At 45.9% G+C, this 12,993-nt stretch overlaps 2 protein-coding genes and 1 long non-coding RNA gene across 6 annotated transcripts in view; 1 reads left to right on the top strand and 2 right to left on the bottom strand.

The window, feature by feature from the left end:
* The window catches only part of LOC106567758 (neurofibromin), a 71,964-nt gene that overhangs the window by 39,185 nt on the left and 19,786 nt on the right, over window positions 1-12,993 (top strand). For 3 of the 4 annotated variants that reach the window (XM_045692333.1, XM_014137461.2, XM_014137465.2), the window contains exons 28-35: window positions 2,822-2,925; window positions 3,169-3,304; window positions 3,589-3,651; window positions 5,456-5,614; window positions 5,733-5,830; window positions 5,956-6,102; window positions 6,335-6,481; window positions 7,413-7,523. In XM_045692333.1, the coding sequence (XP_045548289.1) occupies window positions 2,822-2,925; window positions 3,169-3,304; window positions 3,589-3,651; window positions 5,456-5,614; window positions 5,733-5,830; window positions 5,956-6,102; window positions 6,335-6,481; window positions 7,413-7,523 (965 nt within the window). The remainder of the gene's footprint in view (window positions 1-2,821; window positions 2,926-3,168; window positions 3,305-3,588; window positions 3,652-5,455; window positions 5,615-5,732; window positions 5,831-5,955; window positions 6,103-6,334; window positions 6,482-7,412; window positions 7,524-12,993) is intronic. The other variant, XM_045692332.1, reaches the window with a different exon arrangement.
* LOC106567762 (uncharacterized) lies at window positions 7,574-8,519 on the bottom strand. Its single transcript, XR_001320151.2, has 2 exons — window positions 8,280-8,519; window positions 7,574-8,006 (listed from the first exon to the last, which is right to left on the bottom strand). It is a non-coding gene; the product is annotated as an uncharacterized lncRNA (long non-coding RNA).
* On the bottom strand, window positions 9,243-12,377 carry LOC106567760 (oligodendrocyte-myelin glycoprotein-like). The gene is made up of 2 exons (XM_014137466.2): window positions 12,033-12,377; window positions 9,243-11,037 (listed from the first exon to the last, which is right to left on the bottom strand). The coding sequence occupies exons 1-2, from the start codon at window positions 12,041-12,043 to the stop codon at window positions 9,708-9,710; spliced, it is 1,341 nt and encodes a 446-aa protein (XP_013992941.1). The 5' UTR covers window positions 12,044-12,377; the 3' UTR covers window positions 9,243-9,707.

Below are 12,993 nucleotides of genomic sequence, written 5' to 3'. Positions count from 1 at the left end.
CACCTGTACATAGCCCATCTATAATTTAGCCCAAACTACTACCTCTTCCCCTACTGTATTTATTTATTTTATTTATTTTGCTCCTTTGCACCATATTATTTATATTTTAACTTTGAACTTTCTTCAAACTACAAATCTACCATTCCAGTGTTTTACTTGCTATACTTTATTTACTTTGCCACCATGGCCTTTTTTGCCTTTACCTCCCTTATCTCACATCATTTGCTCACATTGTATATAGTCTTATTTTTTTCTACTGCATCATTGATTGTATGTTGTTTTACTCCATGTGTAACTCTGTGTTTTTGTATGTTGTCGAACTGCTTTGCTTTATCTTGGCCAGGTCGCAATTGTAAATGAGAACTTGTTCTCAACTTGCCTACCTGGTTAAATAAAGGTGAAATAAAAAATAAATTAAATAAATAAATAAATAAAAAAAGCATCCGCCAACTCCTGGACAGTCTGTGGTGCAACGTGGCCTTGGTGGATAGAGCGAGACATGATGTCCCAGATGTGCTCAATTGGATTCAGGTCTGGGGAATGGGTGGGCCAGTCCATAGCATCAATGCCTTCCTCTTGCAGGAACTGCTGACACACTCCAGCCACATGAGGTCTAGCATTGTCTTGCATTAGGAGGAACCCAGGGCCAACCGCACCAGCATATGGTCTCACAAGGGGTCTGAGGATCTCATCTCGGTACCTAATGGCAGTCAGGCTACCTCTGGCGAGCACATGGAGGGCTGTGCGGCCCCCCAAAGAAATGCCACCCCACACCATGACTGACCCACCGCCAAACCGGTCATGCTGGAGGATGTTGCAGGCAGCAGAACGTTCTCCACGGCGTCTCCAGACTCTGTCACATGTGCTCAGTGTGAACCTGCTTTCATCTGTGAAGAGCACAGGGCGCCAGTGGCGAATTTACCAATCTTGGTGTTCTCTGGCAAATGCCAAACGTCCTGCACGGTGTTGGGCTGTAAGCACAACCCCCACCTGTGGACGTCGGGCCCTCATACCACCCTCATGGAGTCTGTTTCTGACCGTTTGAGCAGACGCATGCACATTTGTGGCCTGCTGGAGGTCATTTTGGCAGTGCTTCTCCTGCTTCTCCTTGCACAAAGGCGGAGGTAGCGGTCCTGCGCTGGGTTGTTGCCCTCCTACAAGTCTCCTGATGTACTGGCCTGTCTCCTGGTAGCACCTCCATGCTCTGGACACTACGCTGACAGACACAGCAAACCTTCTTGCCACAGCTCGCATTGATGTGCCATCCTGGATGAGCTGCACTACCTGAGCCTCTTGTGTGGGTTGTAGACTCCGTCTCATGCTACCACTAGAGTGAAAGCACCGCCAGCATTCAAAAGTGACCAAAACATCATCAGCCAGGAAGTATAGGAACTGAGAAGTGGTCTGTGGTCCCCACCTGCAGAACCACTCCTTTATTGGGGGTGTCTTGCTAATTGCCTATAATTTCCACCTGTTGTCTATTCCATCTGCACAACAGCATGTGAAATTTATTGTCAATCAGTGTTGCTTCCTAAGTGGACAGTTTGATTTCACAGAAGTGTGATTGACTTGGAGTTACATTGTGTTGTTTAAGTGTTCCCTTTATTTTTTTGAGCAGTGTAAATCAGCCAAGACCTCAGAAAAATAATTGTAGACCTCCACAAGTCTGGTTCATCCTTGGGGCAATTTCCAAACGCCTGAAGATACCACTTTCATCTGTACAAACAATAGTACGCAAGTATAAACACCGTGGGACCCCGCAGACATACCGCTCAGGAAGGAGACGTGTTCTGTCTGCTAGAGATGAACCTACTTTGATGCGAAAAGTGCAACTTAATCCCAGAACAACAGCAAAGGACCTTGTGAAGATGCTGGAGGAAACCGGTACAAAAGTATCTATATCCACAGTAAAACGAGTCCTAAATCGACATAACCTGAAAGGCCACTCAGCAAGGAAGAAGTCATTGCTCAAAAACCGCCAGACTACGGTTTGAAACTGCACATGGGGACAAAGATTGTGGTTTTTGAAGAAATGTCCTCTGGTCTGATGAAACAAAAATAGAACCGTTTGGCCGTAATGACCATCGTTATGTTTGGAGGAAAAAGGGGGAGGCTTGCAAGCCGAAGAACACCATCCCAACCGTGAAGCATGGGGGTGGCAGCATCATGTTATGGGGGTGTTTTGCTGCAGGAGGGACTGGTGCACTTCACAAAATAGATGGCATCATGAGGCAGGAAAATTATGTGGATATAATGAAGCAACATCTCGAGACATCAGTCAGGAAGTTAAAGCTTGGTCACAAATCGGTCTTCCAAATGGACAATGACCCCAAGCATACTTCCAAAGTTGTGGCAAAATGGCGTGTGCGAGCAAGGAGGCCTACAAACCTGACTCAGTTGCACCAGCTCTGTCAGGAGGAATAGGCCAAAATTCACCCAACTTATTGTGGGAAGCTTGTGGAAGGCTACCCAAAACGGTTGACCCAAGTTAAACAATTTAAAGGCAATGCTACCAAATACTAATTGAGTGTATGTAAACTTCTGACCCACTGGGAATGTGATGAAAGAAATAAAAGCTGAAATAAATCATTCTCAACTTTTATTCTGACATTTCACATCCTAACTGACCTAAGACAGGGCATTTTTTACTAGGGTTAAATGTCAGGAATTGTGAAAAACTGATTTTAAATGAATTTGGTTAAGGTGCATGTAAACTTCCGACTTCAACTGTATGTGCTCTTTGGCTTTCAAATAAGCATGGTGCCTGCTTTCTAAAATGTTTGTTTTGAGTTTGTGTATTCCCCCCCTCTGCTGTTTTCAGGTGTATGGGGCCACATACTTGCAGAAGCTTCTAGAGCCTCTACTCAGAGGGGTCATCACCGCCCCAGAGTGGCAGCTCATCAGCTTCGAGGTGGACCCCACCAGGTACCCTACCCCCTGACTCCCCTGACCCCACAGACACAACACATACACTCATTCACCCACTTTGTTTTCCAGTTGTACTATTTAAACCAAGGCAGCCCCCTCACTACCATCTTAGATTATTTATTTTTGCAACATGGAAGAAGAATTGTCCGACGCTCTGTTGCTGTCTCTGGTTTTGACTGGTTCTGTATCTCCTGCTGTGTCTGTGGTTGTAACTGGCTGGTTCCATGTCTCCGGCTGCAGGCTGGAGCAGAGTGAGATCCTGGAGGAGAACCAGAGGAACCTGCTGCAGATCACCAACCGCTTCTTTCTGGCCATCATCAACTCCTCCACAGAGTTCCCCCCTCAGCTGCGCAGTGTCTGTCACTGCCTGTTCCAGGTACATATTAGACTGCACACCTCAATTGCCAACTCCAACCCACTCCACAATCTGTAAACCCCCATCTTAACGGACAGGGTTACATTTATTTGAAGATTTTAACTTTTTCTGCAATGGCCACCATAATGTTTTCAGGGTGGTTTTTATGAACTAGGTAAATGTACATCAAAAGGTAAGATTTGCACTTTTGTGCGGTGTCTATATGAATGTAGAAGTATTTGTGCAGTGCGTGTTTGTGGTGTGTGTTTGCCGTGACTTTTTTTGTGCCCATCTCTGTTCTGTAGGCAACTTGCCACTCTCTACTGAATAAAGCCACAGTTAAAGAGAAAAAGGAAAGCAAAAAAGCAGTAAGTTCAGAGAATGTTCTCCCGGGCCACTCTGTTGAAAGAAAGGGAAAGTCATTCACCCTCTTGCTGTTCTATCACCTTAAACTACTTTATACTCCCGCCCTCCTTACAATCCTCACCTGAAATCCCACTACTAATACTTTTACTTTCAAATGAGTTTATATGGATTTTAATGTATGCTCACCACAAACAAACTGGTGGCACTGGTGAAACTACAGTATTCCTATCCACTGCTGTTACTGGTGTGGGGTTGGTGTTGAAAGGAGTTTGGGGGTCGATGATAACAGGCTCATGTTGCAGATGGTCAAGGAGCACTTTGGCACATAGTTGTGCTGTGCGACTCAGGATCCTGGGATCCACTCCGCTTTTTTGAAAGCTCTCATGGAATTTGGAACCAACATACTGTCTTAATAGGGTGTTGGGCAAACACGAGCCACCAGAATAGCGTCAATGCACCTTGACATAGATTCTACAAGTGTCTGGAACTCTATTGGAGGGAAGCGACATTCTTTCGTGAGAATTTCCATCATTTGATGTTTTGTTGTTGTTGGTGGAAAACAATGTCTCAGGCACCGCTGCAGAATCTCCCAGAAGTGTTCAATTGGGTTGAGATCTGGTGACTTGAACACACACACACACACACACATATTTGTTTTACTCTCCTTGTGGGGACCAACACATTTATTCCTATTCAAAGTCCTGTTTTCCAGAACCCTTAACCTAACCCAGGGTTTCCCAGGCTCTTTACACTTTTTGTTGTTTCCCCTAGCACTACACAGCTGATTCAAATAATCCACTAATCATCAAGCTTTGATAATTTTGAATCAGCTCTATTGTGTTAGGGCAAGAAACTAAACGTGGTGTTGAAAGGAGTTTGGGGGTCGATGATAACAGGCTCATGTTGCAGATGGTCAAGGAGCACTTTGGCACATAGTTGTGCTGTGCTACTCAGGATCCTGGGATCCACTCCGCTTTTTTGAAAGTTTTCATGGAATGTGTAACTCTTGTAAAGTCCTAAGGTTTTCTCTGAAATTCATTACTAGCTAAGTTTCGCAGTGCAGAAATACCTCCACACCCTCAGTTCTCTATACTGCAATTACCGTATCTGAAATCTGCAACCTATTGTTGTGCATCCATCATAGGCTGATTTCATATTGGCATGATGGTCAAAATTGCTGGCGGTAAATATTCTGTGTTGATGGGACTGGGTAAGCTGTGGAGGCCTGGTAATTGGCTGACCTTTCAAAGCACTCTAATACTGCAGGTCATTAATGACAGCGTGTCTTATTCCAGCAGCAATGAAACAAGACTTTTCATGAGGTTGCATTATCTCACAGCCTAGTAATTCCACTGCTGCAATATCCCTTTTAAAACACACGTCTGTTACAACTGATACCATTTTAGTATGCGGACATGCAGAAAGTTTGATCAATTTAGGACATTGATTTAATTGAACATCGCCCAGTGTTTTTTTTCCAGAAGCGTACAGTATCACGTCTACCCTAGTAGTTAGGACTGGTCTAAGATTCTCTTCTCCCCCTTTTCAACATTCCCAGGTACCTTGCTTTCCTTTTAATCTCTTAACTCAGTTTTGAAGCGGGCCTAGCATTGTGAATGTGGTTTGGAGGTGATGATGTGGCCATCTTGTCCTCTAGACTGTGGAATACTTTGTCTCCCTCCCCACTCTCCGCCCTGCACTCTTTCTACCCCTCTATCTTCTCCAACCCATGCCCTCGCCTCCTCTCTCTCTCTAACAATGAATCATCCCCTGTTCTTACCATCCCTCTAACACCCTCATACACAGGTGGTCAGCCAGCGTTTCCCCCAGAACAGCATAGGGGCGGTGGGCAGTGCCATGTTCCTCCGTTTTATCAACCCTGCCATAGTGTCGCCCTATGAGGCAGGCATCCTGGATAAGAAACCTCCTCCCAGGATTGAGAGGGGCCTTAAGCTCATGTCCAAGGTAAGAGGACAGGATACCCAGAGCACATATATACAAAGCTGATATGTCTTAATAATATGCTATATTCTATTTGAGGATCTGGCCTTGTTGTTAACATGGTTTTAATGTTCTCTTACAGATCCAGCAGAGCATTGCCAACCATGTTGTATTCACCAAAGAGGAGCACATGAGGCCTTTTAATGACTTTGTCAAAAGCAACTTTGATGCAGCTAGAAGGTATGATAACAGAATGATCTCTTCCCTCTCTGAGAATGCATTGATATGTATTGGATGTTTTCACTGGATACTAATTACCCTTGCATGCGTCGCTAAATCTTGTTCCTTTGACCTATGTGATGTAGATTTTTCCTGGACATCGCATCTGACTGCCCTGCCAGTGACTCAGTCAACCACAGCCTGTCCTTCATCAGTGATGGCAACGTTCTGGCCCTGCACCGGCTGCTGTGGAACAACCAGGAAAAGATAGGACAGTACCTCTCTAGCAACAGGTGAGTGGGCAGAATGGAACATCTATGGCTTAGATGTTACAAGAGATAAGATGGTAAGATGTTTTACATAACCCAGATCTTTAGGATAAACAAATGCCCATCTCACAGGAGGCTTTGTTTGATATTATTGTACACCTCTGTACCTTCTGCATGTGGCAGATGTGTATCAGAGAGTAGACTGGATGTTATGGTAACCTCTGAATTTATTGCTAACTTTGTTGTTCTTCATCAGGGATCATAAGGCAGTGGGAAGACGGCCTTTTGACAAGATGGCCACCCTCCTGGCCTACCTGGGGCCCCCAGAGCACAAACCTGTGGCTGACACCCACTGGTCCAGCCTCAACCTCACCAGCTCCAAGTTCGAAGAGTTTATGACAAGGTACATACATCAAGTTACTATTAATTACATACAGGTAACTGCCCAAATAAAGGAAACACCAACATAGTGGCTTAATAGGGCATTGGGCCAGAACAGCTTCAATGCACATAGATTCTACAAGTGTCTGGAGCTCTATTGGTGGGATGTGGCACTGTTCTTCCTTGAGAAATTCCTTAAATTGTTGTTTTGTTGATGGAGGTGTAAAACGCTGTCTCAGGCGCCACTCTAGAATCTCCCATAATTGGGAGAAGATTGGGTTGAGATCTGGTGACTTGAGACGCGCGCACACACACACACACACACTTGTTTTACTATCCTTGTGGGGACCAGAACACACACACAACACACACTTTAAACCCACTATGCTCCTTTGAGACCCTTCTTTCAAAGTCACTGAGATCTCATCTTTTAGCCATGGTAGCACAAATAATGGCAATTTTTATACCCTAAGCATGGGATGTTAATTGCTTAATTTACTCAGGAACCACACCTGTGTGGAAGCACCTGCTTTCAATATTCACTGAGTGTACAAACATTAATAACACCATCCTAATATTGAGTTGCTCCCCCCTCCTTCTGCCCTCTGAACTAAGAAGGAATTAACAAGTGACATCAATAAGGGATCATAGCTTTCACCTCTCTGTCATGGAAAGAACAGGTGTTCCTAATGCGTTGTACACCCGGTGTACTTTGTATCCCTTATTTACTCAAGCATTTCCTTATTTACTCAAGCATTTCCTTATTTACTCAAGCATTTCCTTATTTACTCAAGCATTTCCTTATTTACTCAAGCATTTCCTTTATTTCAGCCGTTACCTGTAGATCTCACTGTCACAAAGCGGTCTCGTAAAACAGGATATGAAAGCATCTGAGGCAGAGGTTGTTTTAGTAGTACTCAAAGTATTTCCCTGTCTTGATCCTGCTCCCTCAGACACCAGGTACATGAGAAAGATGAGTTCAAAGCCCTGAAGACCCTCAACATCTTCTACCAGGCTGGCACCTCCAAGAACGGCAACCCTGTCTTCTACTACATCACACGCAGGTGAGGCCTGCAGACTGTCACATTTCAACAGAAAGTCACAAAACGCTGTATTCACTTTATCATGATGCATTTATTCAGAAACATAGTTGTTTTAACATGTGTGCTATATTTTATTTTAGTAGATAACAAAAGGTTTTTATAAAGTGTCCAATGAGTACAGGTCATCGTGGTCTTCCTTAGGGTGAGAATGTATGTAGTTAAAGAATAGTTGGACATCCCAGATTGAGGAAGTGCATGGTGAATACAGCTGCCTTGCTGCCATCAGAGAGTAGCTATCTGCTGCAGGAGAGTGGGGGACAGAGCCAGGAGCATGATGCCAAACCCCCACAGAGAGGAGAGTGGGAGATTGGAGTTGGTGCCGCTGCTCGTGGGAACGGTGCCGTTGGTTCCGATCGCAGTCCCGTGTTGAGCCAGCAAGAAAATGGCCATCGCAACCATTTGCAGCACACCACTACGAACATGCATTCTCTTTCTGTGGTCAAACTGCCAATGTAGACATAAGACAACCAACATGCCACAGTCACCAAGCATGCCAGGTAGAACAGCATTTTTTACTCTTTCATTTGTAAATCTAGTACATTTCTCATGAGCTGTTTCCGTATTAAAGCTGTATTGTATTAAGGTCACTGTACATTCTAAATAAGTTAATCTTAGTAAACTGATTTGATCGAAGAATGCCAGCAAATTGATCTCAAACATCTGACCAATTATAACAACAACGGGACCACCAACACCGTTCAAAGATCTGCCACTTACCTGTTATTATGAGGTACACCCTCTCAGCTTCAGTGGTGATGATTTGTGAAGAGCCAACAGTTTGGGAGGAGGTATTTTATTGCACCTGGCTAATGACATCATTATAGTTGACTGTAGGTATTGGCAACTCACCACAACGGGGGTGGCTGACGTTTCTGTTTAGCTGTACCCATGGAAAATCACTGAACTGTTTGTTTCCACGTCTCTAGCTGAGATCCACCCATCTACAGCCCATGAACATTCTCTCACTCTCTCTCACTCACACACACACAAGTATTTGTGGATGTGATTGAGTGATGTAGCCCGCTGTGGTACCAGTAGGAAACATAAAGGTACAGTATGGTGCCACCTGCTGCTGAGTCAAGGTCATAGTCTCTAAGTGTGTGTGTGTGTGTGTGTGTGTGTGTGTGTGTGTGTGTGTGTGTGTGTGTGTGTGTGTGTACAAATCCATCGATCACGTGGCACTATTCATTCCTCTGTGAAGACTCAATAGCGCTCTCATTGATGAACTCAAGTTGAATTGAAGGACGACCAGGGTGCTGCCATTAGCAACTCAATTATCCTTAACTTCTGTGTGAGATTTTAAAAGAATTGGTTCAAAGACCTACATCTGTATTAGAAGCAATTACTGGAACCATGTTTGTCTTCAAAACTTTTTTTATTTACACAAAGATTGACAACGAAGATTACAATTTTTCCGTTCACTATAATGGGGGATCCTATTTTCTGCTAACAATGCCTGCAGGCTGCTGAGGGGAGGACGGCTCATAAAAATGGCCAGAAAGGAGCAAATAGAATGGAAACCATGTGTTTGATGTATTTGATACCATTCCACCTATTCCACTCCAGTCATTACCTGCAGTACCATGGTCGGCCTCGAACTCCCGTGGCTTCAATGAGAGGGGGCAGTCATTCTCCCCTGGAAAGAACAGCTAGTTTTCAGCTTTTCTCTCCCCACTCAGACCACTCCCAGACAGTCCTAGCAAAATTCTTGCTTGAGAAATTGCTATTTGCTAAGAAGCTAATTTTGAACAATTTAATTGAAAACAATCACTCTAAGGTATTTAATTATTATCCAGAAATGATTTGATATTGAGATAAAAATGGCTGCTTTGGACCTTTTATGCAGATAGTGAGTACTAAAGTATTTGTTCAGTATCCCAATAATGATACTGTCCATACAGTGGTAGACTAGTAGTGTTAGTGTGCATGGTGTGAACATGGATTCTGCCTGTGCAAGTCATACAGTATATTGTTATTGATTAATGTAATGCAGAAGAGTTTGTTTGAGTAAGTGTCTTACAGTATTCAAAATGGAAAGAAAACAACAAAGTTGGTTTAATGATACTCATTTGTGTGTGTTTGTGCAGTTGTATGTCCAAAGTCTGACAAGGACATTACTCCAACTCCAGACATTTCCTTCAATTTTCAGAGGACATACCGGGTGTGAGTCAGGAAGAACCACAGGTTCAGTAGTAGTGGGAGTGTAGACCTGGGGGCTGGGCTGGTGTTGCGTACCGGGGAGCCACCCTGGTTAGGCCTCTTGACACTTCTGGTGCGGAGGGTGGCTGTTCTCCTTGTGATGGTAGAGGGGTTGTCAGTGGTATAGAAGCTGTCAGTAGTAAATGCAGTGTCTGTTAGGAAAGGGTTGTCTGTGCTTGTCAATCTGTTGTCTGTGTGGGACCTGTCAGTGGGCAGGGTGGAAATGGCTAGAGGGGTGGAGGTGAACGGGTATTGGTCTGTGAAGAGGTCGTGGTCCTCTGATCCACTGGGGCGTCCTGGGGCTCTCCTGTTGTGGAGCTGGGTGTTGAGCAGGGCAGACTCGGACAGGTACCAAGGCCACCTGGTGAGGGCCTCTGGAGGAGGAGGGTGGCTCTGCTCCTCCTGATTACCAGCAGCCAGGGGAGGCTGAGTGTAGGAGGCAAAGTGCCACCCTCCAGTCCTGTCCAGGGGATGCTCTCCACAGACAGAGTGAGTGTGGCAGGGGCAGCCCAGCACGCGGGTGGAGGTGTGCTTGAGCCAGGCCAGCAGGTGGGTGATGTTGGTCTTGTGCTCACAGGCCCAGGGGTTTTCCCCCAGGGAGAGGAGCCGCAGGCTGCCAAGCTGGCTGAAGGCCCCGGGGCCCACAGAGGAGAAGCGGTTGGAGTGTAGGTAGAAGGTGGTCAGCCTGAACAGCCGTGCCAGAGTGCCAGGCAGCATCTGCACCAGGGAGTTGTGGGAAAGATCCACGGTCTCCAGGCTGGCAGGCATGTTGGTAGGCACGGTCCAGAAGCGGTTGTGGCTGAGGTTGAGCAGGCGCAGGCTGGTCAGGGTGTTGTTGATGAACACGGCCCGTTCCAGCTTGTTATTGGACAGGTCGAGGACCCGCAGGTTCCACTGGTAGGCTGTGTCGTTCTTGTCCAGCAGATGGATGCGGTTGGCTGCAGTGTGGAGCTCCCACAGGGCTCTAGGCAGAGCGGTGGGCAGGCGGACCAGCCTGTTGTGGGACAGGTCCAGGGTGCGGAGGTGGACGAAGGTACTCAGCTGGCCATCCAGGTCGTGGATGCGGTTGTGAGACAGGTTGAGGGAGTGCAGGTTGTGCTGCAGGTCCAGGGGCAGCGTCCTCAGGCCCCTCCAGGAACAGTCCACCTCCCTGTGGCTGTGGTTACAGGTGCACATAGGGGGGCAGACAGCCAGGGCCTGGAGACCCAGCAGCATCAACAGCCATAGCACGGCCACACAGTGGGGAGGGACACTGGGGGGCATCAGTAGCACACGCCTTGAAACACAGGGGAAACGCCAGGATAAATTAGTTCGAAACATGATAGCAAGCCCACTATTAGCTAGGCTACATATCAAAGCAGTAACATGTCTTAGTAAAAACGCTTCTAGTCCACATAGATATTAGACAAAGAGCACGGTGAATGAGATGCAGATTGAGACTATCCTCTGCACCAGTAGTGGAGGAGAGGCTGTGTTACTGCAGTGAGCTGTGCTGAACACACTGGAGACAACGGTTAAGATCTCATTCTCTCCCGTTCTGCTCCACCCTCGCCCTCTTTCTCCCCCATGGAGGCTCCCTAACATCTGGCTCACGACCTCCATAAATATGCAGGTATAGTTATCAAGCGGCATGTGTAGATATATACTCGTCACAGTGCTGCAGATGTGCCTTCTCCAGCATGCTTATGCATACAATAGAGTATGTGAGTAGGGTTTAAATGTTTGGCGTTAACCCCTGCAGTCAGTCCTATTTATTTAGGAAGGGAGTTCCCCCAACCTCCCTAGCAACAGACTAGTGGGCAGTGTGATGCTTTGACTCGAATGGCTTGTAGTCTGTTTTGAAGAGGATTTTCTGATTGGCTTGGGCTATTAGTCTGTAGAGGATACCTTTTAGAAGATGGTTGTACATCACTAGAGATGTGACTTCCCTGCTGTCCCATTTCACTGATGTTAATTAGCCTGTTCGATATATAGCCCAATCAGTGAGTGTCAGCTATTGAGCAGGGAGTTGTTCCTACTAGAACGGGCTGAATAGATTGGTTTGTTAATGACTAAGGAGAGGACTGGGACACCGGCCAGTCCCGCAGCAAGCGGAGTCAGAGAAATGATGCACAGGGAGCAGTGCAAAGATTCAATTACTGTAGCACCATAGTCATGTATGTTTGTGTGTGCATTGTTGCTTTCTTGTCTTGGATTCCATGGGGGGGTGTCTCGTGTGTGTGTGTGTGTGTGTGTGTGTGTGTGTGAGAGAGAGAGAATAGACACACTCACCTTTTCCTCATCTTTGCATTCCAGTCACTTCTCTCCTCTCTATGGTCCTCAGCCCAAGGCTGCTTTCTATCCTCTGTCTCCTAAAACTCTGGACTGGCAGCTGCTTTGCTCAAGAGGGATTTTCTGGGGTTTGATGTTTTTTTTTGCTCGTTCACTGTTTTTAACGCCCTCTTGCTTTTCCTTTGCTACCTTCTGAGCCTGTTCTGTTCCCCCTGGTTTTATCCTTGATCCCTCTTGTTTTCCTCTGGAGGATGGACCATTTAAGAGTATATGTCTCTTAGTCTGCCCTTTTAGGTCCAGTGATGCAGGTAGCATTAAACGGGATAAGCTCATACTGCTTGAGCATCCACTGCAGGCTCTGCATTAACACTGGGAGAGTGTGTGTGTGTGTGTTAGGGAGGGAGTTAGAGGGGAAAGTGGGAGGGGTGTAGGAGAGGAGTAGGGATGCAGTGCAGAGCAGCCAGTAGCTACTGATGACGAGGAGCGAGGGGGGGGCTGACTCCAATGTTTCATAATCACTATCATTCAAAGACATGTCTTCAATCTCTCTCTCTCCCAACATTATCCTCTTTCCACGTATCTGGATTTAGCTAGGACTGTCGATGAAAATCCACTGACTCAATGCACCACGGAAGGGAATTTATTTTCTGGCACAAAGATGTTCTTCATATTTTGCTATAATAGTTATGTACGTATTGCAGTAATGGATTGCCCCTGTACGTATTGCAGTAATGGATAACATTTGATTTTGGTTTGAAATTGTTAGTAGTCAGTATTATGCCCTCTTCACGGACAACCCGTTTTAGACTTGACATGCAGTAAATCCACACGTTCGTCATGTTGTCAGCCATAAGTAGATGAATAAATATCTGACAAAGAGGCTGGGAACATAAAACGGATGTGGTGTTATGCTACTTTGTTGTAGTTCCCCTCTCTGGTCAGTGAAAACAGGTGGTACTGC

This window comes from Salmo salar, chromosome ssa13 (genome assembly GCF_905237065.1).
Source record: "Salmo salar chromosome ssa13, Ssal_v3.1, whole genome shotgun sequence".
Classification (NCBI taxonomy): domain Eukaryota; kingdom Metazoa; phylum Chordata; class Actinopteri; order Salmoniformes; family Salmonidae; genus Salmo; species Salmo salar.
The sequence above is the reverse complement of the archived record's forward strand: the minus strand, read 5'-3'. Positions and strand labels throughout refer to the sequence as shown.